The sequence below is a fragment of the Zootoca vivipara genome, chromosome 4, assembly GCF_965207765.1.
Source record: "Zootoca vivipara chromosome 4, rZooViv2.hap1.1, whole genome shotgun sequence".
Classification (NCBI taxonomy): domain Eukaryota; kingdom Metazoa; phylum Chordata; class Lepidosauria; order Squamata; family Lacertidae; genus Zootoca; species Zootoca vivipara.
This window is the reverse complement of record NC_142587.1, coordinates 83,359,969-83,385,315: the sequence shown is the minus strand read 5'-3', so window position 1 is coordinate 83,385,315 and position 25,347 is coordinate 83,359,969. Positions and strand designations below refer to the sequence as shown.

The following is a 25,347-nucleotide window of genomic DNA, read 5'->3' as shown; positions in this document are numbered from 1 at the left end:
GAACGACAGACACATCTGCAGGGCCTCAGAAGCTAAACTCAAGGCCTGGGCATATAAATTTGGATGCAGGAGGTACTTCAAATAACCTGGCCCCAAACCACTTGCTGCTTTACAGGTAATCTCCAGCATCTTATAGCGAGTCGAGAAATGAACAGGTAAGCAATGGAGCTGATACAGTATAGGTATTATATGCTCTGATCTTTTAACATAAGAAGAGTCTTGCTGGATCTGGCCACCAGCCATCTCATCCGGCATCCTGTTCTCACAGTGGCCAACCAAATGCCTATGGAAAACCAAAAACCAGCGGTTCCACATTGGTGATTCACAGCAAGTGTTATTCAGAGGCATATTGCCTCCAACAGTCAGTACGGCTACTCCTGCCGCCCACCAGGAACTAAGCAGATGCACTCTGTACCAGCTGACACCCCCAAACTATCTTTAAAAGCAGGCCCACAGGCAATGCAAGCTATTTTACTTTCTAAATTTGGATTTAAACAATGTTTCCCCACCCACCAAAACAATTTCAGTTCTCGGTTGGAAATGCCAGGGTGTGCTGTGTTTGATTTCAGGAGCATCGAGATGAATTCAGACTGTGACTCAGCACAATGTCTGTATGTTGGTTAACCAACACCTGCACAGTTGTGCCCCTTGTTTGATATTTTCTTCATTTCCTCTCATTCAGAAGGGAAATGGGCAGAGACACAATTCAGACAGACAGACACCATTCTCCAGCTGATATTTAATGATAGTTAACATCCACAACTACTAAAAAGTAGCAGGAAAACATCGTGTGATGTGGAGACGCAGAAGGTTCAGAAACAGCAGTAGAGGTGTACATCATTAAGTGCTGTGTCATCGCTCGGGCCTTGTTTATCCTCCACCTTTGTCTGTATCCCACAGATAGAACCAGTGCAATGACGGCTCCATGAGCCTAAATGACCCCTCTTAAGTCCATGACCCGTCAGCAAAGATCGATCTTTGCAGATGAACATGATGTTGTTGGCTGCTGTATCATCACTGATGCCCTGGGCTTCTTCCACCAACAGAGCGAAAGAGACCAGATTGCCTCTGGGACAATATTGGGCCTCTGTCCAGGATCCCCACCTGTCAAAGATGCCATCAATGCTAATTAGAAATGCACAATCCTCCCTCTGCTTGCTCAAAACAGGATGAAGCCTTTGTGAGCATTCCAAGTGGATGCTCCAAAAGTCTCATTCACATGTCCACCTTACCTTCCAAGTCCCGGACTGCAGAATCCGGGACCGGCAGCCTTGTGACACCGAAAGTTGCATCGACGTAACTTCCGGTGTCGCTTTGCCCTTCTATGGGCACCAAAAATGGCCGCCGCCGGTAGATGCGTAGATGCGACTTTTGAAGCCAGCGGCGGCCATTTTGTGCCCATAGAAGGGCAAATCAGGAAAAAATGGCGGCCGGCAGGAGAAATTAACAGAGAAAAACGGAAGTGATACGGGGGACCACCGGGAAAAGGTAAGTAAAAATGGGGGTTTCCCGAGGAAAACGGGGTACTTGGCTGCTATGATGTCCACACTGCACCTGCCTCTGCCTCTGCCTCGGCCTCTCCTTCCTTTCCCAACACTCTCTCCTCCCGGTGAAGGTAGTGGCCCTTGGCCAGGAGCACAGAATTAGGTATCATTGGTACATGGGTATAGCAAACTGTAAAATACTGCTTTGGTATTTCTTCTGCAATACGTATTACATGGTTGAATTTAAGATTGTCTGGGCCTTAGATGAAACAGCAAAATTGTAGAGTTAATACCCTTTGAGAGCTTAGAACAAGCAAGATGAATCCCAACATTTACCTTTTCGTGCTGCTTATCTAACCCAGCATAAATGAAAGAAAGCAAGAAAGCTACTCACGGTCCAACTTTAGACTCAATTGTTGAACCATCAGTGCAGTGCAAGCGGATTCCATTTAGGGCTGTTTGATCACCAAAAACTTCAACTGTCTCTGACTCTACCTAGTGAGAGAAGACAGAAAGAGATTTAATAAATGTGAAGCTAAAGCTAGAATTGTAGTACTGCTCATATAAATAATGGCTAAGGGACACCGGGTTGAATCCACATGAAATTAATTATGCTTAGTCCCATTGAAATCAGAGTCAAACAGATCTCATTGAACTCATGGTTAACAATTGCAATTAACATGGTGTGGATCCAACAGTTTTCAGCTGGGATTATCCATGCCCTGTCTTCTAGCTCAGACCACTAGGGGTGGGGTATGTGCTGGAAAAAATACATATTACAGGGCTGAACTTCAGATTGTCTGGGCCTTAGATGAACCAGCAAAATTATACTGTTGGTAGCATTTCAGAGTTTGGAACAAGCAAAACGAATCCTTACATTTACCTTTCGATAGTGCTGATCTAACCCAGCATTAATAATTTCATTGCAGCCCCTCCCATCACCACCTTCCGAACAATTAATCCAAAGAGGAAAAGAAAACAAGGCAGCTACTCACGGTCCAACTGAAGACTCCACAGTTGAACCATCTGTGCAATGCAGGCGGATTCCATTCAGGGAGGTGTCATCACCATTGCCTTGGTTTGGCTCTACCTAGTGGGAGAACCCCCTTCATGGATCACTGCCTTGTCGTGGCGAAGGGGCTTAAATAACTTGGAGAAGTTATGTTTTGACCAAACGTGATCCACCTGGAGAAGGAATTGGCAAGCCACTCCAGTATCCCTGCCAAGAAAACTCCATGGACAAAGACAACAGGCATATAAAAGCTATGACGCTGGAAGATGAGCCCCTCAGGTCGGAAGGCGTCCAACATGCTACTGAGGAAGAGCGGAGGACAAGTACAAGTAGATTCAGAGCTGATGAAGCGGCTGGGCCAAAGCCGAAAGGTCGCTCAGTTGCGGATATGCCTGGAAGCGAAAGGAAAGTCTGATGCTGTAAAGAAAAATATTGCATAGGAACCTGGAATGTAAGAACCATGAATAATGGTAAGCTGGATGTGGTCAAAAATGAGATGGCAAGAATAAATATTGACATCCTGGGCATCAGTGAACTAAAATGGAAGGGAATGGGCGAATTCAGTTCGGATGACTATCATATCTACTACTGTGGGCAAGAATCCCGTAGTAGAAATGGAGTGGCCCTCATAGTCAACAAAAGAGTGGCAAAAGCTGTAATGGGATGCAATCTCAAAAATACAGAATGATCTCAATACGAATCCAAGGCAGACCTTTTAACATCACAGTAATCCAAGTTTATGCACCAACTACCGATGCTGAAGAAAGTGAAATTGACCAATTCTATGAAGACTTACAACACCTTCTAGAAATGACACCAAAGAAGGATGTTCTTCTCATTACAGGGGATTGGAATGCTAAAGTAGGGAATCAAGAGATAAAAGGAACAACTGGCAAGTTTGGCCTTGGAGTTCAAAATGAAGCAGGGCAAAGGCTAATAGAGTTCTGTCAAGAGAACAAGCTGGTCATCACAAACACTCTTTTCCAACAACACAAGAGACGACTCTACACATGGATATCACCAAATGGGCAGCATCGAAATCAGATTGATTATATTCTCTGCAGCCAAAGATGGAGAAGCTCTATACAGTCAGCAAAAACAAGACCTGGAGCTGACTGTAACTCAGATCATCAGCTTCTTATAGCAAAATTCCAGCTTAAACTGAAGAAAGTAGGAAAAACCACTGGGCCAGTAAGATACAATCTAAATAAAATCCCTTATGAATACACAGTGGAAGTGAGGAACAGGTTTAAGGATTTAGATTTGGTGGACAGAGTGCCTGAAGAACTATGGATGGAGGCTCGTAACATTATACAGGAGGCAGCAACGAAAACCATCCCAAGGAAAAGGAAATGCAAGAAAGCAAAATGGCTGTCCAACGAGGCCTTACAAATAGCGAAGGAGAGGAGGTATGCAAAATGTAAGGGAGATAGGGAAAGATACAGGAAACTGAATGCAGATTTCCAAAAAATAGCAAGGAGAGACAAGAGGGCCTTCTTAAATGAGCAATGCAAAGAAATAGAGGAAAACAATAGAATGGGGAAAACCAGAGATCTGTTCAAGAAAATTGGAGATATGAAAGGAACATTTCGTACAAAGATTACCATAATAAAGGACAAAAGTGGTAAGGACCTAACAGAAGCAGAAGACATCAGGAAGAGGTGGCAAGAATACACAGAGGAATTATACCAGAAAGATATGGAGGTCTCGTACACCCCAGGTGTGGTTGCTGACCTTGAGCCAGACATCTTGGAGAGTGAAGTCAAATGGGCCTTAGAAAGCACTGCTAACAACAAGGCCAGTGGAAGTGATGATATTCCAGCTGAACTATTTAAAATTTTAAAAGATGATGCTGTTAAGGTGCTACACCCAATATGCCAGCAAGTTTGGAAAACTCAGCAATGGCCAGAGGATTGGAGAAGATCAGTCTACATCCCAATTCCAAAGAAGGGCAGTGCCAAAGAATGCTCCAACTACCGCACAATTGCACTCATTTCACACGCTAGCAAGGTTATGCTTAAAATTCTACAAGGCAGGCTTAGGCAGTATGTGGACCGAGAACTCCCAGAAGTGCAAGCTGGATTTCGAAGGGGCAGAGGAACCAGAGACCAAATAGCAAACATGCGCTGGATTATGGAGAAAGCTAGAGAGTTCCAGAAAAATGTCTACTTCTGCTTCATTGATTATGCAAAAGCCTTTGACTGTGTCGACCACAGCAAACTATGGCAAGTTCTTAAAAGAATGGGAGTGCCTGATCACCTCATCTGTCTCCTGAGAAATCTCTATGTGGGACAAGAAGCTACAGTTAGAACTGGATATGGAACAACTGATTGGTTCAAAATTGGGAAAGGAGTACGACAAGGTTGTATATTGTCTCCCTGCTTATTTAACTCATATGCAGAATTCATCATGCGAAAGGCCGGACTAGATGAATCCCAAGCCGGAATTAAGATTGCCAGAAGAAATATCAACAACCTCAGGTATGCAGATGACACAACCTTGATGGCAGAAAGTGAGGAGGAATTAAAGAACCTTTTAATGCGGGTGAAAGAGGAGAGCGCAAAATATGGTCTGAAGCTCAACATCAAAAAAACCAAGATCATGGGCACTGGTCCCATCACCTCCTGGCAAATAGAAGGGGAAGAAATGGAGGCAGTGAGAGATTTTACTTTCTTGGGCTCCTTGATCACTGCAGATGGTGACAGCAGTCCCGAAATTAAAAGACGCCTGCTTCTTGGGAGAAAAGCAATGACAAACCTAGACAGCATCTTAAAAAGCAGAGACATTGTTGTGTATTGAGTCAAAGGATTTTATATCTGTATTATTATTGTCTGTATTTGCATTAGGATAAAGTAACTGCCTTTTGGTCCCAGAGGGTACAGCTACTATTGGTTCATTTAAGCTGCTGTATTTGGATCCTCTGTCTTATTGGTTTCCTCCAAAAGGCAGCACTGTGATTGCGTGATATTGTTCCCTCCAAAATGTATCCCTTCCTAGCTAGTCCCCTGTCCCTATAAATGTAGCTTTCCTCTCCTCAGTCTTCAGTCTTGTTCACTTTAATAAAGAGCTGTTACTAGAGAACTGTCTCCAGCATGTTATGTCAAGAGAGCTGAAATCACAAACCCCACGTCACAACAACTGGCGACGAAGGTGGGATCCGGAATGCTGAGGAGCGGTTAAACACAGCCCTGCCTCAGAGTCCGGATTGCAGCTTAGAACAAGACTCACTGGCCAGCTGAGAAGACGACCCTGCCCGCTAGGACAATGGAGAGTCCAAGGGTATTGGAGCCCTTCCAGCCATCAGAGCCCCACACATGGGAAGACTACGTCGAACGCTTCGAGTTCTTTGCAGTGGCTCAAGGGATCACCGATGCCAGCAAAAGAAGGGCCACATTCCTGAGCTACTGTGGGCCCGAGACCTTCAAGCTGGCCAAGGCATTACTTGCTCCAGCGAAGCTGAGTGAGACATCTCTCAAAGATATTCTTGCCTGCCTAACAAGCCACTTGGCGCCTACTGAGACCAAGATGGCCCGGCGGATGGAGTTCCATAAGAGGCAGCAGCATGCTGGGGAGTCTGTATCCACATTTCTGGCTGAACTCCGGAAGCTCGCTCAGCACTGCGGCTTCCAAAATCTGGAAGAGACTCTCCTGGATCGGTTTATTGGTGGTCTGAGCAGCAAGAAAGCCAGAAGACGCATCGTGGCTAAAGAAGAGGTTACCCTTGCTTCAGCCTTGAAGGAGGCCACCGCCACGGAGAATTATGAAAGAGAGGAGCTTGATGCCAGTCGCAAGGCCACTAAGCCACAGATAGAAGTTGCGCATGCCATGGACGAGCTAGAGGCTACTCCGAGCCAGAGCCCAGTCCGTGGGGTCGAGTTGGTGCGTCAGGCCTGCACAGTGCACAAAGATCGCCGAGGCAGTTGCCCAGGTTGTGGCGGAAACCATGAGCGGAAGAGTTGTCGTTTCAGGGATGCTATGTGCCGGACGTGCGGAAAGACGGGTCACATCGCCAGGGTCTGTAGATCGGCGGCGTCGGGAGCAACAGGAGCACCTAGACTGGAGCATCGCAGACCGCCCACAGCAACTCGTTTTCTAAAGGACTGCCACTACGTAACGGAGATCAACGGGAGGGCCGTGCAGTTTCCAGCGCAAGGCAAGGCACACGTCAAGGTGAAGATTGAGGGTCAGCAGTGCGACATGGAGGTGGACTCCGGATCTGCATTCACCATCGTGTCGGACCAGACCGCGAAGACATTCTTCCCCAGGGGTAAGTTGCCCCCTCTGGAGCCCTTCCCGGCAACCTTGCAGTCGTACTCAGCAGGCCGCATCCATGTTATAGGAATGTGTGCCGTGAGAGTACAGTTCCGGGACAAACAGGCTGTACTCAAACTGGTGATTGCGAAGGGCAGTCGCCCCAGTCTCCTGGGCACTGACTGGTTCCCCGCCCTGGGACTGAGTATCTCAGGGCTTAATTCAATCCAAACCTGCCCTGAGATGAGCGAGGCATTATGCAAGGAATTTGCTGGTCTCTTTAATGGAAAACTGGGTTGTTATAAAGGGCCCCCAGTTGACTTCGAGTTGGACCCCGGTGTGGCCCCAATCCGACTCAAACCAAGGCGAGTGCCATTTGCACTGCAACCCAAGATCGAGGCAGAGCTGGATAAATTGGTCAAGCAGGGAGTTCTCTCACCCGTGGACTCTGCTAAGTGGGAGACTCCAATCGTCACGCCCCTTAAAGCAAACGGGGAAGTCAGGATATGTGCAGATTACAAATGTACTATCAATAAGGCACTCAGGGGAAACTCATACCCCATTCCAGTCGTATCACATCTGTTGGCTAAACTGGCTGGGGGCAAGGTGTTCGCCAAAATTGACCTGGCACAAGCTTACCAACAGCTGCCAGTAACCCCACAATCAGCGGAAGCACAGACTATTGTCACACATAAAGGGGCGTTCAGAGTTAACAGATTACAGTTCGGAGTTTGTGTGGCCCCAGGGATTTTTCAAGGGCTCATGGAACGCCTGTTAAGAGGTCTGCCGGGGGTCTTGCCATTTTTTGATGACGTTTTGATTGCTGGAAAAGACCCACAGGAACTGGTTGCGCGTGTCCGTGCAGTGTTGCTCAAGTTCAAGGAGGTGGGGTTGCAACTGAAAAAAGAAAAATGCAGTTTTGGGGTGCCAACTGTGGATTTCTTGGGGTTTAAAATTGATGCATCAGGCATCCACCCCACAGATACTAAGATTAAGGCCATCATCGAGGCACCACGACCACAGAACAAGACGGAGTTGCAGTCATTCCTGGGACTTATTAACTTTTATCATTCGTTCTTACCCCAGAAAGCTTCGGTAGCTGAACCATTACATAGACTATTGCAGAAAAAGAATGTGTGGCGATGGGGGCGGGAGCAGCAGAAGGCTTTTGACTCCTTGCGAGGAATGCTGAGTAGCAGGAGCGTCCTTGCTCATTATGATGAGTCAAAGCCGCTGGTCCTGGCATGTGATGCCTCTCAATACGGTCTGGGGGCTGTGCTGAGTCATAGGGAACCGGATGGGTCGGAAAAGCCCATCTCTTTCTATTCCCGTACGTTGTCGCCCACAGAGCGCAACTATGCTCAAATTGATAAAGAGGCACTGGCTATTGTGTCCGGAATCAAAAGGTTCTATGATTATTTGTACGGTCGCCATTTCTCCATTGAAACGGACCACAAACCACTGTTAGGGTTGTTCAACCCAAACAAACAAACGCCACAAATTCTCTCCCCCAGAATGTTGCGTTGGTCAATATTCCTGAATGGGTTCCAGTACACCTTGACCCATGTGCCGGGGAAACAATTGTGCCATGCTGATGCGCTGAGTCGCTTGCCCCTTCCTGGCGGGAGCAATGAGGATCCTGCTCCGGCGGAGCACATTATGATGCTAGAAACACTTCCGGGGGCTCCTGTAACAGCTACGGATATAGCTGAGAAAACGAGGAAAGATGCTGTTCTCTCCCGTGTGCTCACTTGGGTGGGGAGGGGGTGGCCAGGTGGTCCGCATGAAGAAAAATTCAGGCCTTATGCGACAAGGCAGCACGAATTGTCCATGCATAAGGGTTGTCTCCTATGGGGAGATAGGGTGATCATCCCAGCACCACTGAGAAACAGGGTTCTTGAGACGCTTCACATGGGACACCCGGGAATGGTCAGGATGAAGTCGCTAGCCCGATGTTATGTGTGGTGGCCTGGAATGGACCAGAACATAGAACAATGGGTACGAACATGCAAGGCATGCCAAGAGGTGCGGCCAGAAGTGGCCAGAGCACCAGTCCACTGGTGGGAGCAGTCCAGGACTCCCTGGAGCCGGCTGCACATAGATTTTGCTGGGCCATTCCAAGGGAAGGTCTTTTTGGTTATCGTTGATGCATATTCCAAATGGTTAGAAGTGGCGATGGTCCCTAGCATGGCATCAGCTGCCGTAATCAAGGTGTTGAGGCAGCTGTTTGCTACCCACGGGTTACCTGAGACCATTGTATCAGATAATGGGGCAGCTTTTGTATCCCAAGAATTCAGGGCATTCTTGGCTGATAACTTTATAAGAGGGGTCACATCCGCGCCCTTTCACCCATCCTCCAATGGGCAGGCTGAGCGCATGGTAAGAACAGCCAAAGAATCCATTGCGCGCTTAATGGAGGGTAACTGGTCGGCTCGCATTGCGCGAATGTTATTTTTGCAGCATGCGACGCCGTGTACTGCGACGGGCAAGTCGCCAGCCGAGCTGCTCTTAGGTAGAAGACTGGTAACGGTGCTGGATTATGTCCACCCAGATAAAATGCCAAACCGTAATTCAAGAGCAACGCCCCAGGCTGAGACTGACACAACAAGGTATCTCGCCCCTGAAGATCTGGTCTGGGTGAGGAACTATTCACGAGGTCCGCGGTGGGTGGCCGGTGTGATCACCCGGGCTAGTGGACCTGTGTCCTATTATGTGACCTTGGAAAATGGGCAAGTTTGGAAGAGACATATAGATCAGCTGAGGCGCCGGGCGCTCAGCAGGGAGGAGTCAGATAATTCATCCCTGGCTAATGACGCACAGCTGCGAGACCAGAGTGAAGATGGCCCAGAGGTGCAGTCACCAGGGGCTTCAGCAAATGAACCAGGGTCTGCTAGTCCTCAGGATGACGAGGTACAGGTCGGGGACCCTGAGATGTCTGGGACTCCATCTGTTCCTGACGAAACCCCTATAGCAGCCCCTCCACCACAGGTAACACCCAATCCAGAACCTGCAACACCTGTTGTCAGGAGATCAGGTAGAAGTTGTAGGACCCCACAGTACCTGAGGGATTACGTCTGCTGTGCTCACTAGGGGGGGAGGGGTGTTGTGTATTGAGTCAAAGGATTTTATATCTGTATTATTATTGTCTGTATTTGCATTAGGATAAAGTAACTGCCTTTTGGTCCCAGAGGGTACAGCTACTATTGGTTCATTTAAGCTGCTGTATTTGGATCCTCTGTCTTATTGGTTTCCTCCAAAAGGCAGCACTGTGATTGCGTGATATTGTTCCCTCCAAAATGTATCCCTTCCTAGCTAGTCCCCTGTCCCTATAAATGTAGCTTTCCTCTCCTCAGTCTTCAGTCTTGTTCACTTTAATAAAGAGCTGTTACTAGAGAACTGTCTCCAGCATGTTATGTCAAGAGAGCTGAAATCACAAACCCCACGTCACAACAGACATCACCTTGCCTACAAAGGTCCGTATAGTTAAAGCTATGGTTTTCCCAGTAGTGATGTATGGAAGTGAGAGCTGGACCATAAAGAAGGCTGATCGCCGAAGAATTGATGCTTTTGAATTGTGGTGCTGGAGGAGACTCTTGAGAGTCCCATGGACTGCAAGAAGATCAAACCTATCAATTCTGAAGGAAATCAGCCCTGAGTGCTCACTGGAAAGACAGATCGTGAAGCTGAGGCTCCAATACTTTGGCCACATCATGAGAAGAGAAGACTCCCTGGAAAAGACCCTGATGTTGGGAAAGATTGAGGGCACAAGGAGAAGGGGACGACAGAGGACGAGATGGTTGGACAGTGTTCTAGAAGCTACCAACATGAGTCTGACCAAACTGCGGGAGGCGGTGCAAGACAGGAGTGCCTGGCATGCTATGGTCCATGGGGTCACGAAAAGTCGGACACGACTAAACGACTAAACAACAACAACAAAAGTGGGAGAACAGAGAAATACACTGTGATCAGATAAACTTAGCATTGCTGAACTGCTGGGGTAAGAATTTACTTCTACACCACCTTGTTCTCACCCAGGCAAGGGACCACCTTTTAAATAAAACACGGAAAAAGGTAGTAATACAAGTCCAGTGTCCAGTTAGGACACAGTGTTTATTGTAGCTATTGCAGTAGAGCAGAGCTCAAGTTAGTGTGGTTGTTCTAGCTGAACCACAAATTAAGAAGTCTGCCATGAGAAGAACTAGAACAGGAGTTTTATAGGCAAAGCACACAAAGAGTCATTAACATCTTCTAAACAAATTCTTAAAACAAAAGGTTAAGAGGTGATATGATAGCCATGTTCAAATATATAAAAGGATGTCATATAGAGGAGGGAGAAGGGTTGTTTTCTGCTGCTCCAGAGAAGCAGACACGGAGCAATAAATTCAAACTACAAGAAAAAGATTCCACCTAAACATTAGGAAGAACTTCCTGACAGTAAGAGCTGTTCGGCAGTGGAATTTGCTACCAAGGAGTGTGGTGGAGTCTCCTTCTTTGGAGGTCTTTAAGCAGAGGCTTGACAGGCATATGTCAAGAATGCTTTGATGGTGTTTCCTGCTTGGCAGGGGGTTGGACTGGATGGCCCTTGTGGTCTCTTCCAACTCTATGATTCTATGAGTCTATCCTTCTACATACATCAGGAAAGCTTAGAAGTCATGAGAAGACAGACACACATGGGTCCATACTGGTATCTTCATCCCCCACAATCACTTTGGGGTGCCCAAAAGTGCTCAGGCCACTTGGTCTCAAATGTAGCAACCCCAAAATCTCTTACCATCAAAGGAACACAAGCGAACAGCAGGGAACCTACCCAAACGACGCTGACAAAAAAAACCACATATATTAAGCAAAATAGAAACATTGTCACCCCACCCCACCCCCATCTACCTCTTTTCCCCGTTTCTTCCCAATGTCTCAACAAATGAAACTGATTTGTAAAAATGTTATGAGAGACAATGCACATATCTTTGTAAACCAAGAAAACTTTTACTACTACTACTACTAATAATAATAATAATAATAATAATAATAATAATAATAATAATATAGCATTTGTATCACCATTGCCCTGGCAACCAGGCCTTTGTCAGGCTGTTGACATTCCTTCCTTTATCTCACTTCCCTTGCTCCTCCTATCTTCCAAGAAACTTCAAGGATAGCTGATTCTCTGGTGCTAACTCATTATAGACTTAGGATAACATCCTGGAGGGCCATCTGAGACACTTTCAGGGTCTGATAGGAAAGGAATGCAGCGTGGGAGTCATAAAATGCAGACACACAAAATGAAGCCTAATACATTCTAGTGGAAGATTCCAAAGCATTAATGTTGGAACATTTTTTAAATGTAAAAATCTACACCCTGGGTCTCCTTATTCGTACATCGTTATGGATACAAATGATGGCAAAAGGGCACAGGGTTGAATCCACACCAAGTTAGTCAGGCATTGTCCCATTGAAATCAATGTCAAACAGATCACATTGAACTGATGATCATTTAATTTAATTTAATTTAATTTATAATGTTTTTTGCTCATTTTTATATAACTGCTGTGTTAATAATTTCCCTGGTTTGTTTGCATACTCAAAATGTTTTTGTTTCATTCTTTTTATCTTCCACTCTATTTCTTGGTTAATAATAATTGAATATTGTGTTTGTAACAATTTTATTGCTTGTTTTATGGACTCTTTATATGGTTTGTTTATTAGCTATCTTTCATTTCACATTAATGCCTCTAAAATCTCCCTTTACTTTTTCTCTCTCTGTTTTCTTCTGTACATGTTTTGCTGAAAAAATAGACCCCTCATGACCACTTTACTGGCATCCCATACTACCTGAATTTTGGTGTCTTTGTTAAGATTTAGATCAAAATAATCTTCTAAGGTTTTTTGTGCTTTTTCTAAAATAAAATAAAAGATCTTCTAACAAGTCCTCATTTAATCTCCACCTAAAAGTGGATTGAATTTCACTTCTCCTACTACAACAACCACGATCCCCAAGAAGGCCATTATGGGCTAACAAGCCTTCCTTAACTTCTATAAAGCAGACATTGCAAGCCATGATAGAGAATTTTAAATAAAGTTTATATAAGATCTCAGGACAGGTGTTCCCCAGGCTGACATAATCCACAATGCCTCGCTCTGAAGGAGGGTCCTGTGCTGTTACCACGGCCATCTATAGAAGTGACTGCATGATCAGCTGGCATAGTTTTGGTGATGGTAGTGCGTGACCTAGGAGCATTGGAGTGGGGCTGCATGATCCACTACCGCATGCAAACTGCTTCCTGAGAAATGTAGGTCAGAATGGCTCAGGATGGGACCAGTCTTGGCTGTCACTATGTGAGATTCACAATCCCATCCTCGGCATGTAGTGGCACTTTCTCTTGTCTTTCCTGAATTCTCATTGTATCTGTTAGGGTGCTCACTGGAAGGACAGAACCTGAAGCTGAGGCTCCAATACTTTGGCCACCTCATGAGAATAGAAGACTCCCTGGAAAAGACCCTGATGTCGGGAAAGATTGAGGGCACAAGGAGAAGGGGATGACAGAGGATGAGATGGTTGAACAATGTTCTCAAAGCTATGAACATGAGTTTGACCAAACTGCGTGAGGCAGTGGAAGACAGGAGTGCCTGGCGTGCTCTGGTCCATGGAGTCACAAAGAGTCGGACACGACTAAACAACTAAACAACAACAACAACAGAATACCCAAGTGTGTTGCTGTAGTTGCAGCAGAGGAGATTAATTTTTGCAGGATTATTTCCCCTTGGTTGAGTTCAAGCTCAGATTTGCAGTAACTCTGGGGAGTTCAGTGGAATCAACCTGTTTCACAAAGTTCCTGGCCACTGTTGAAATTATGTGCTTTTAATGAAACTCTGTCTTAAACTGGTATTACCTAATCTCTTACTGTGTTCTGAAGTAAGCGACACAGCTGAAATTTCTGGGCTATAAATTCTCAAGACTGCTATTCTTCGATGGACTCTTTCCACCTTTATTCAGAATAGATTGCTTTCCATGGACTTCACCATCACTACTATGGTCTTCTTGGTCCACTTCAGCTGCCTTGACCATGCAGAAGATGAGAATTATAATTCTACCCTCACAGTGCCAATTGGAGGACCAGGGGGCACTTGGGGGGAGACCCAATACTGTCCACAGGGATATGCTCATGGCTTCTCACTGAAGGTAAGGTTTGCTGTTGGGTTGCTTTCACAATCAGATCTCTCTCTCCTTCAGATCTCTCTCCAGAACATAGTTTTTGAACTCAATAAGAAATGTGGGGAAGCAATAGGGCAGGGATGGACTCTTAACTAAGGAGATGCTAGGCCAAATGGCCAGAATTGCTATCAAATGTTCCCTAACCTCCATTATCCACAAAGGAATGTGTTAAGGAGATAAGGATGAATAGCCATAAATCAGCGGCAGGGAGGAAAGGAGATACCAGCTGCAAGAATAGAAGTTTTTGGATTAACTATCTGCAGTCTTGATTCAGACCGTTCTTCCTAGGCTGGAAAACAGCAAAGATGGCTTGTTTACTGGAAGCTGAATCAAGGGACAAAGTGATGCAGTGACTTTTAGAAACTGTAAGATAACAGCTTCTCCTGAGACATGATGGGAACAACCAACAGTTGCAGGAATGAAGGATACAACACCATATAGTGAGAAGTGAGGTTACAGGGAATCAGGCAGAGGGCCTTCTTGGTAATGGCGCCTGCCCTGTGGAACGCCCTCCCATCAGATGTCAAGGCAATAAGCAACTACAGTGGTTCCTCGGGTTACAGACGCTACAGGTTACAGACGCTTCAGGTTACAGAATCCACTAAGCCAGAAATAGTACCTCAGGTTAAGAACTTTGCTTCAGAATGAGAACAGAAATGGTGCAATGGCAGCGTGGCGGCAGCGGGAGGTCCCATTAGCTAAAGTGGTACCTCAGGTTAGAAACAGTTTCAGGTTAAGAATGGACCTCCAGAACGAATTAAGTTCTTAACCCGAGGTACCACTGCCTGCTTCCTGCTTCCTGCTTCACCTGGACTGCACTGCTGGCTCTCAGCCAGCAGTCCCTGGGTTATCTCCCATATGGGGTAAACCTGATTCTATGTATTCGTATCTTTAAGCGTAAAGCCTGCCTTCAGGGATCACACTGTGCTCTGCCTGATCATGAGTAAACTTCTTTTTGTTACTTATGAATAAGTCTGTTGTGTCTTTATTCTTTTAGGAGGGGTTAAAGGGATCTTACCAGGAACATATCCCAATCTGGGTGTGACGGATTGACACGGTTCTGAAATATTTATTCCTACCTGGCTGGTAAAGAGTTAATCCACCTCCAGCCTGACTGACATAACATTCTGGTGGGGGCGGGACTGTTCCCAGTTTAAAAGGAGGGAGCAGAGGTTTTGTCAGTTGAGGAGAGGGAGTGAGTAGGTGTGAATAAGAAAGTTGGGAGGCCAGGATAGTTGGGGATCTAGATGAGGTTCAGGAAGGCTCGATGTTAAATGTTTGACAGAGATTATCTACAACCGAAATGTAGCTTATAAACACATGAAAAGTTAAAGAAGCAACAATGTTCTAAGGTTAATAAAGTTCTTCTCTTTTGTGCCAAGAAGTATCGTCATTATTTTTCCAGCAAGGTATCGGGACTCACAGAAGTGGTAACTCATTAGAGGACAAAACTTACCTCAGGAAAAGAGGCGAAAGTTTGTGTCTTAGAGTAACACTGAGGAGGCTTAGAAAGATAACCTGGGGTGTCAACAAGTTGCCAGCATGGAAAGGGCAAACTTTTACAGTAGGGGGAATCAAGCCGAGAGAGAGACCCTTTACTGGTGGCAGGAGATTATTCTATTAAACAGCCTAGAGTTTTTCTTTGATACCAGGCCACGTGACCTGGAAGGAGAGTCTCTTTACTTATAAGCCCACAAGAATAAAGGTGTTTATTTGGGAGGCGGCGGGAGAAGAGTGCGTGTGGCTTCACCTCTGGATTCCTGTGTCGCATTTTAGTAATAGAGAGGGGGACATTCGTCGCACTGGGCACCTTTCAACTCAGTTCCGGCCACTCTCAAGTGGGCACTATTGCCATTCTAAGAGAACAAGACACCTCTTTTTCTAGAAAAATAGCACTGCTGCATAAGTTGCTAATATATTTCACTTGGTGGCCCAAATTACCATCTAGCTACTCAACCTCTTATTGTCCATATTTTAGATAAAGCAGAGGACTAATAGACTTAAGAATCCATCAGTTCTCTATTGTTTCCCCATCTTCAGAAGGTTTTCAGAAAGAAAGGGAGGGAGGAACTTCAAAGTGAGCCGATGGTAACAGCAACCCTAGTGGAAAACTTACCTTCAGTGAGAAGCCATGAGCATATCCCTGAGGGCAAAACTGGATTGCCCCCCCCCCAGCTACCCCAAGGTCCTCCATTTGTCACAGTGAGGACAGAATTGTAGTTTCGGGCTTCCACACCCCCAAAGCAGCAGCAGAGGATCAAGAAGAACGCAGGCGAGGCAGTGAGATCCATGGTACCTCTGCTCTAAATCAAGGTGCAGGAAGCTAGTTGAAGGAAAGTAGCTTTGGGAATTTATAGCCCAGAGGTCTGAGCCAGGTCATACCCTTAGACAAGGAAATACTTTCGAAACTTGTAAAAGGTAAAGGAAGACCACCAGTAGGTGTATTTGCATTGAATGCGCATTACGTATCAATAGCCACTATGGAGTTAAGGAAGCAGTTTGATTCTGCTAAACCTCTCAGAGCTGCAAGGGTTTTTTTTTGGGCTGAAACTGGTCTGAGGCAGAGAAAACCAGAAGAAAATGACCTCTTGGTGATATTGTGTTGCTCACTTGGTCATTGTTATTCCTTAGAACTACCATAATAAGATTTTGGGGGAGTGAAAGAAGGAAGAAACTCTCACTAAAAGCTGAGGACAGGATGTGTGGCCCTCAAGTAGTGACTGCCGGGCCTGGCCCTGACTTGAACCATTGTTGTTGTTGTTGCTGCTGCTGTTGTTGTTGTTGCTGTTGTTGTTTAGTTGTTCAGTCATGTCCGACTCTTCGTGACCCCATGGAGCAGAGCACGCCAGGCACTCCTGTCTTCCACTGCCTCTCGCAGTTTGGTCAGACTCATGTTGGTGGCTTCAAGAACACTGTCCAGCCATCTCATCCTCTGTCATCCCCTTCTCCTTGTGCCCTCAATCTTTCCTGTTGGTATTAAAGGGTTACGTTATACTAATCGCTCTGAACACTGAGCAGCTGAGCATCATTAAACATCCGGGAATGTTCGACAGCCTGTATAAATAGTCAGTTCCTTGCATGTGCTCTCTCTCTTAGTAGCGTTTTCTCATAGTCTTGGTTGCTGTGTGTAGGAGTCATGCCTCAAGTTTGTGCACTGAGGCACAGTTTTGTTTAAGTTTTTACTTGGCCAGAGATGAAGGATGTCTGCATTATCTCCAGGCTACGTTTTTTTGTAAATAAAGCCTTTTGAGTTTGCAACAGGCTCCAGAGTTCCTGCATTTACAACTCTTGCTGACTAATCCTTACCCTTTGCCGTTGTGCTAAAACGCTCTGCTGAAAAGGAAGATTTACGTCCGGAAGCATGACTGGACTGGTAACTTTGTTTACTTAAACACAAGCTAATTAAAGTTTATGGACATTTCCCAACATCAGGGTCTTTTCCAGGGTGTCTTCTCTTCTCATGAGGTGGCCAAAGTATTGGAGCCTCAGCTTCAGGATCTGTCCTTCCAGTGAGCACTCAGGGGTGATTCCCTTTAGGATGGATAGGTTTGATCTTCTTGCAGTCCATGGGACTCTCAAGAGTCTCCTCCAGCACCACAATTCAAAAGCATCAATTCTTTGGCGATGGGCCTTCTTGATGTTTCAGCTCTCACTTCCATACTGTACTGACCTACAATTCTTAGATGGCAGATGGTGAGGAATGGTGAATCTCACCCCACCGACCCTCCCATCTGCTGCTCTCAGGGCAGCCCTGTACCATCTCCACTACCATGACCCTGACCAACTAAGCAGCCATATGACCACATAGACTGTTTCTGGCCCAGTGTGCCTACAGAATCTGGTGCCCCCTCGCCCCTGCCGGTCGCGGAGGGAGAGGAGGGGGTCGGAGCAGTCCGATTTCGGGCTGATCCTGGCGCCCCCTCGCCCCTGAACGACCATGGCTTTCTTTGCCCCACTGTGGCCCCTCCCCTCCCGTGCCTTGGCCCCACCCCTTGCCCCCCCTAATTTTGATCCTGGCTACGCCCCGGTCCAGCCAGTTTAAACTTCCTGTTATACCTGGCTGGGGCATCCTTTCCTTTGCATGTGACCAGTAGGTGGGTGTGACCTTTCCAGACCTGGTAAAAGGCCAAGACACGTAGCCACCTTCCTTCTTTTTCGTCCTGCCTGCTTCCTGCTTCACCTGGACTGCACTGCTGGCTCTCAGTCCCTGGGTTTTCTCCCATATGGGGTAAACCTGTTTCTATGTATTTGTATCTTTAAGCGTAAAGCCTGCCTTCAGGGATCACACTGTACTCTGCCTGATCGTGAGTAAACTTCTTTTTGTTACTTATGAATAAGTCTGTTGTGTCTTTATTCTTTTAGGAGGGATTAAAGGGATCTTACCAGGAACATATCCCAATCTGGGCAAGCCAGATTGAATTGCTTTTTATTTTTAAGAGATTCTAAGCGGTCTGCAAGCAACTTCCTGCTGTGTGATAGGGGAATGTACTCTACTATATGAAGAAATTTGCTAGCGTGAGTTGGGAATGATAATATTAATCAATATATCCTCTCCTGTTACTCACAACATTCCCACAGGGCGACACTGATGTAGTCCCTATTTTCATCTGAGGAATGTTGGGGGGCATGCCAATGCAGCAAGTACAGCACCTTTTAATGAGGGTGAAAGAGGAGAGCGCAAAATATGGTCTGAAGCTCAACATCAAAAAAACCAAGATCATGGCCACTGGTCCCATCACCTCCTGGCAAATAGAAGGGGAAGAAATGGAGGCAGTGAGAGATTTTACTTTCTTGGGCTCCTTGATCACTGCAGATGGTGACAGCAGTCACGAAATTAAAAGACGCCTGCTTCTTGGGAGAAAAGCAATGACAAACCTAGACAGCATCTTAAAAAGCAGAGACATCACCTTGCCGACAAAGGTCCGTATAGTTAAAGCTATGGTTTTCCCAGTAGTGATGTATGGAAGTGAGAGCTGGACCATAAAGAAGGCTGATCGCCGAAGAATTGATGCTTTTGAATTATGGTGCTGGAGGAGACTCTTGAGAGTCCCATGGACTGCTAGAAGATCAAACCTATCAATTCTTAAGGAAATCAGCCCTGAGTGCTCCCTGGAAGGACAGATCGTGAAGCTGAGGCTCCAATACTTTGGCCACCTCATGAGAAGAGAAGAATCCTTGGAAAAGACCCTGATGTTGGGAAAGATTGAGGGCACTAGGAGAAGGGGACGACAGAGGACAAGATGGTTGGACAGTGTTCTCGAAGCTACGAACATGAGTTTGACCAAACTACGGGAGGCAGTGCAAGACAGGAGTGCCTGGCGTGCTATGGTCCATGGGGTCACGAAGAGTCAGACACGACTAAACGACTAAACAACAACAACAACAGCACTGATATTACGTGTGCCAACATCTTGGCTCCCTGCCAGCTGACATTTCTAAGCAATCTTTAAAAGCATCCTCTCACAGGTGATTTTCAAATCGGAAAATGAGGCATTGTGATTCCCTGCTTCCCCTTCCCACAAAGTCTCCTCCCCACCTCGGGGGGAGGAAATGTTGTGGGCGCCACGAGGCCTTCACGTGGGGGGGAATGGTTAGCATTTCCCCCCCCCAGCCCATGGGTCATCTCCCTGCCGCAGCGCGCCCCTAGTGCGGCCAATTAGGTCGCTCTGGGGGGGGGCACGGCTCGCCTATTTAAGCGAGAGCGCGGCAGGGACTCTGCCTTGCTTCTTCTGGATTCAACAGCTGCGTTTCTCCCACCCACCTCCCCCACGTAGGCCGGGTTCCTTTGTGACAGTGCTATGGACTACGGTTGGTTGCCTATTGGGGCCTGGTAGGAGTTTTTCCCACTTGGCAAATTGGCTCAGGCCTTGTGGTTTTCGCCTACCTCGTAGCTACTCGTTACAACTTGGGTTTTGGCGGTAGGCATTGGATTATCTCGTGAAGGTACAGGTGTGGGGGGGAGGTTGCGGCCATCACCTCCCCCAAAATGCGGAAAGGTACTCCCTTAAGGAGTCCAGGGGTGTTGCCAAGTCCGAAGCCGTGGTAGGTGAGGGCCAGAGGGCACGCCCCTAACGGTGGCCCCAGGATGAGCTCCTAGTTGATGTGCATCGCAGGACTCATCCAACGGTGGTTAACCTTTCACAGACTGCCAGCAGAGCGGGCTGGAGTCGGATATAGTCAGTTAGATCCAATGCCTAGGCCAATACCCCTCTACATCCGTAATCAATAAAGTTGTGGCCTTCTATGCCCATTAACCTTATGCAATGTGTCTAGTGTTTTTATTTCTCGGGGAGGCGTCGGGGTATCGCCACACACACACACACACACACAAAAACCCAAGTTCAGTTCTAGGCCAAAAAACAAAAAGAACCCAAAACTGTCAATGTGGGGCTAAGGAAGCCATCTTGGTGCCAAGATTGTCTTATTTTAGCCCCAAACAAAAGCATTTTTATTTACCCAGGTTTTGGCCCTTGATTTGGAGGGTAACCAGTTATGTCTGTGGCCACTTTTTGAGTCAGGTCTCTGGGCCAACAGAAAGGATTCAGAATGTGATTCAGCGCACTGTGTCTTTGTTTGTTAATCAACACCTGCATAGTTGTGCCCCTTCTTTTATATTTTTCATTGCTTCTCATCCACAAGTGATAGGTGCAGAATTCTGTTCAGAAGAATCACACACAATTCTCAGGACAATATTTAATTGTCGTTAACCTTCACGACTACCAAAAAGTAGCAGAGACACACCGTAAAGGGCACAGGCACATAGAGCTCAGTTACAGCAGAAGAACTTCACATCATTAAGTGTTGTATCGTCGTCCGTGCCTTGGGGACTCTCCACCTTTGTCTGGATCCCACAGATATAACCAGAGGAGCAGCGATTGCTCCATGGGCCAAAATTACCCCAGGTAAGTCCCTGGCCCATCAGCCCAGTTCCGTCTTGACAGGTGAACTGGATGTTGTTCGCGGCCGTATCGTCACCTCTGCCTTGGGGTGTTTGCACTCTCAGAGAGAAAGAGACCAGATTGCCTTGGGGGCAATACTGAATCGCTGTCCAGGTTCCCCACCTGCCAAAGAAGACACTGGTGTTAATTAGTAACACATTTGCATAGGTGCCAACTCCCGGATTAAAAAATCCGGGATCGGGAGCGGCGCAGCACCGGATGTCACATTGCAGACATTGTGGAACTGGGCAGAGCTGCACCGGAAGTTGCTGTTCGGGTTTTTGCTAAATTGGTAGCATGAGAAACCATCAGATTGCTTCTTCACACAATCAACTCTAGGACAAGCAATTAACACTGGGCAGAAAGCCAAGGTCTACTTCTGCCTTAGTAACGGTCTCTCATTGGTGGATATCAGCACTGTGACCTGTTATCAGAGAAAGCTAGCACAGTACGTGGTGTGGTGAGTATAGGAGGAAAAGTGCTGTATCGGTTGAGAGAGAGAGAGACAGAGAGGAAAGGATTTATTTTACTTTGTGTTTTGAGTTCTAAACTTTGTACATAGAAACTCTGGTTTTTCTTTTCTTTTAATAAATCCTGTATATAGTTTATTCTACGTCCAGACGTCTAGTCATTTCAGTTACCGCCAGAAGCTTCCGGAAAAACCTGCGCAAACTCTGCTGTGTTCAGGCTGAAGTTACACCTGACACTTCAAAACTCTAAGAGTTGCTTCTACGCATGCTCTGCCCATTGCCAGAAATCGCTTCTGCGCATGTCCAGAGACTCCAGACAGGCGCAGAAGGAGCCTTCCTGGGCCGGTAAGAATCCGGGGGTTTTTTAAAATCCAGGCTGCCAGCGGGAAATGGCTGGAAAAACAGGGGTTTCCCAGGGAATACGGAAGACTTGGCAGCTATGCCTTCTGCTAAATGGATCAGGTCCATGTAAATATTGCAAGAAGGTGCTCCCAAAGTCTCAAGGGCTCTGCATTGTTGCATCCAAATGTTCACAAAGCAACTGCCTCTGCCCCTCCTTTCTTACCCAACACTCCCTGCTCCTGGAGAGGGCAGAAGCAATTCTCCAGGATCCCAGAAGCAGGTATTATTGCTGTGAGAGTCTGTGAAACAGTTAATTATCGCTTTAATGTATCATTTCCAATAAATATTGCTCAACACAACCTAAGATCTTCTGGGCCTGAGATGTTTGCCTCCTTAAGTCTCATCACTGCACTCTCACTTGCCTTCTTCTCTGAGGACAACACCTATGGCAAACCAAGAGGGAGGGGCAAGATAACCAGAGGCTGTTGCTCCCTGTCCTTCCTCCTGTCCCTTGCTCAAAGAGATCCAGTGAACTTGTAAAGATAGCAAGAAAGAGTTGCAGCTAAATAAGAAAGCTCAAGGAGTCTGTACTGTTGGGATGTAGGGATTGGCAAGTGCCTAACAGTGCCAACCTCTAAAACCAGGCCTGCTATCAGTTTTGGGATCCTGCAAACTTGAGTTGGAAGCCAGCAAAAGGCTAGAGTTGGTGCCCTTTGAGAGGTCAGAAAAAGCAAGGTGAACCCTATGGTTTCTTCGTGCTGGTCTAACCTAGCATAACAAATTTCAGTTCAGCCCCTCCCACCAACACCTTCCCAAAATGTGCAACAAAAAGGAAATGAAATCAAGAGAGATGCTCACGGTCCGCTTGCAGACTCAACTACTGAACTGTCAGTGCAGTGCAGGCGAATTGCATTTAGGGCTGTATCATCCTCCCTGGGAGCACCACCTTGGAATGGCTCTACCTGGTGGGAGAAGAGACAAAGAGACAGAGATAAATCTGAAGATAAACCAAGGATTTCAAAAAATCAAAGCGAAAGTAAATCTGTCAGTGACTAGAATGAGGAGGAATGGTGGGAGGGCCCCCCATTTATCTGCCCCCCCCCCCCAGGACAGGAGGACAGTATTGATTTAGAACAGTGGTTTACAGAGAGGGGAAGCTGGGAAATACTGGGTGAGGAACAGCTAGAATAGGAAACACCAGGAAAGAGACAGCTAGCAGATTCAGTGTCCTTGGACAGCATTCCTGACCCCGCTTTTCCTAAGACTAGAAAGGCTTGGTATGTGATAGAACAGAAAGCGCAACAGCAGCAAGCTCAGATCACTCAATGTAGGAGTGAACCTTTACTGGGAGAAACACCAATATTTAGAGAGATATACAGTCCTTTGTTTCTTGCTGTGATTATTAAAGAACTTATCTGGTAAGAACGCTCATTTGATCTGCTTATTTACTCCCACCAGGGGAGGGATCCAATTCCCCAAAGCCTGACAAAATCATGAGTTCATGATTGACATGGATGCAACAGTTTTCAGCTAGAATTATCCATGCCCTTACTGTAAGTCTGCAGCCTCACCTGGATACTATTACCATGACCAGGGTAGATTTTCCATGCCTGAGATAGGAATGGAGCCCTTATCTAACCATGCAGCAAGCAACCTATCCAATAGAGAAGAAGCTATTTCCCTGGGCAGATGACTAAGAGGGAGGGTGTGGGCTTAAAATAAGGAGTAGTATTCCATTAAAATTTGTACAGAGCAGTCCCATTGATAGTAATAACATGACTCAAGTGTGTGAATTTCAAGAATTGTACACCAAGTAAAATCTGATTACTGCCGTTCCATTCATAGTTTTTTAAAAGAATCATAGAGTTGGAAGTGAAAACAAGGGTCATCTATTCCCACCCCCTGCGATGCAGGAATTATTTGCGAAACATGGGGCTTGAACCTACGACCCTGAGATTAAGAGTCTCATGCCCAACCAACTGAGCTATCACACCAGCCATTCTTTTTAGATAGGTGATGAAACAGACTGCATTCAGCCATAATTATCAACTTTGAGTGATTTTTAAAAGGAAAATTAGAGTCTGGCAGTCCCATACTGCAGATTTCCCAACTTTGATCCCTCTCAGATGTTTTAGATGATAACACCCATCATCCCAGACCATTTGTCATGCTGGCTGGGTTTGATGGGAGCTGGAGTCCAACATATCTGGAGATATACAACATCCTACATGTAAGCAGTCCCACCAAACAGAGTCGGCCCAGTAAATAGGCAGGGTGAGGTTGCTGCTTCAGGCTCCAGAAGCTGGCATGCCCATGGGTGCCCCATCTGCCTGTCTGCCTCCAACCTCAGCAGAAAAGCACCTCCACCATTGCCACTGATTTTTGGCAAGGTAGGTGGTTGAGTTAGTGGCGGCAGCAGTAAGGCAAAGTGGATCTTTCCATTTTGCCTCAAGTAGTGAAACTGGATGCACTGCCCCACCACCAAATATTCTGCCTGCATACCAGGGCTTTTTTTTTCAGCCAGAACTCACCAGAACTCAGTTCCGGCAGCTCTCAAGTGGGCACTATTGCCATTCTAAGAGAACAAGACACCTCTTTTTCTAGAAAAATAGCACTGCTGCATAAGTTGCTAATATATTTCACTTGGTGGCCCAAATTACCATCTGGCTACTCAACCTCTTATTGTCCATATTTTGGATAAAGCAGAGGATTAATAGACTTAAGAATCCATCAGTTCCCTATTGTTTCCCCATCTTCAGAAGGTTTTCAGAAAGAAAGGAAGGGAGGAAAACTTCAAAACGACCCGATGGTAACAGCAACCCTAGTGGAAAACGTACCTTCAGTGAGAAGCCACGAGCATATCCCTGAGGGCAAAACTGGATTGCCCCCCAGCTACCCCAAGGTCCTCCATTTGTCACAGAGACGACAGAATTGTAGTCTCGGGCTTCCACAGGCCCAAAGCAGCAGCACAGGATCAAGAAGAACGCATGCGAGGCAGTGAGATCCATGGTACCTCTGCTCTGACCGAGGTGCAGGAAGCTAGTTGAAGGAAAGTAGCTTTGGGAATTTATAGCCCAGAGGTCTGAGCCAGGTCATACACTTAGACAAGGAAATACTTTCGAAACTTGTAAAAGGTAAAGGAAGACCACCAGTAGGTGTATTTGCATTGAATGCGCATTACGTATCAATAGCCACTACGGAGTTAAGGAAGCAATTTGATTCTGCTAAACCTCTTGGAGCTGCAAGGGGGTTTTTTGGCTGGAACTGGTCTGAGGCAAAGTAAACCAGAAGAAAATGACCTCTTGGTGATATTGTGCTGCTCACTTGGACATTGTTATTCCTTGGAACTACTATAATAAGAATTTGGGGGAGTGAAAGAAGGATGAAACTCTCACTAAAAGCTGAGGACAGGGTGTGTGGACCTCAAGTAGTGACTGCCGGGCCTGGCCCTGTCGTGAACCATAAGGTAAAGGTAAAGGGACCCCTGACGAAGTGTGCATGCACACGAAAGCTCATACCAAAATAAAAACTTAGTTGGTCTTTAAGGTGCTACTGAAGGAATTTTTTTATTTCCCCCATTCTGTGTAACCTTAAACTTCAGTAATCCCAACTGTAGCTTTGGCACATCCATCTGTAGTTG

General features: G+C 46.3%; 1 protein-coding gene and 1 pseudogene across 1 annotated transcript; both read right to left on the bottom strand.

The window, feature by feature from the left end:
• Positions 1-812: 812 nt before the first annotated feature.
• Positions 813-16,248, bottom strand: LOC118085108 (vitelline membrane outer layer protein 1-like; annotated as a pseudogene).
• Positions 16,249-20,418: 4,170 nt separating this feature from the next.
• On the bottom strand, positions 20,419-24,759 carry LOC118085366 (vitelline membrane outer layer protein 1-like). Its single transcript, XM_035115934.3, has 3 exons — positions 24,545-24,759; positions 22,566-22,669; positions 20,419-21,018 (listed from the first exon to the last, which is right to left on the bottom strand). The coding sequence occupies exons 1-3, from the start codon at positions 24,713-24,715 to the stop codon at positions 20,724-20,726; spliced, it is 570 nt and encodes a 189-aa protein (XP_034971825.1). The 5' UTR covers positions 24,716-24,759; the 3' UTR covers positions 20,419-20,723.
• Between the last annotated feature and the right edge of the window lie 588 nt (positions 24,760-25,347).

Coding starts and splice junctions, on each gene's coding strand:
- LOC118085366 (XM_035115934.3), bottom strand. CDS start 24,715: ATGGATCTCACTGCCTCGCATGCGTTCTTCTTGATCCTGTGCTGCTGC. Junction 22,670..24,544: donor CTCGTGGCTTCTCACTGAAG/GTACGTTTTCCA, acceptor TTCTCCCACCAG/GTAGAGCCATTCCAAGGTGG. Junction 21,019..22,565: donor GTTGAGTCTGCAAGCGGACC/GTGAGCATCTCT, acceptor CTTCTTTGGCAG/GTGGGGAACCTGGACAGCGA.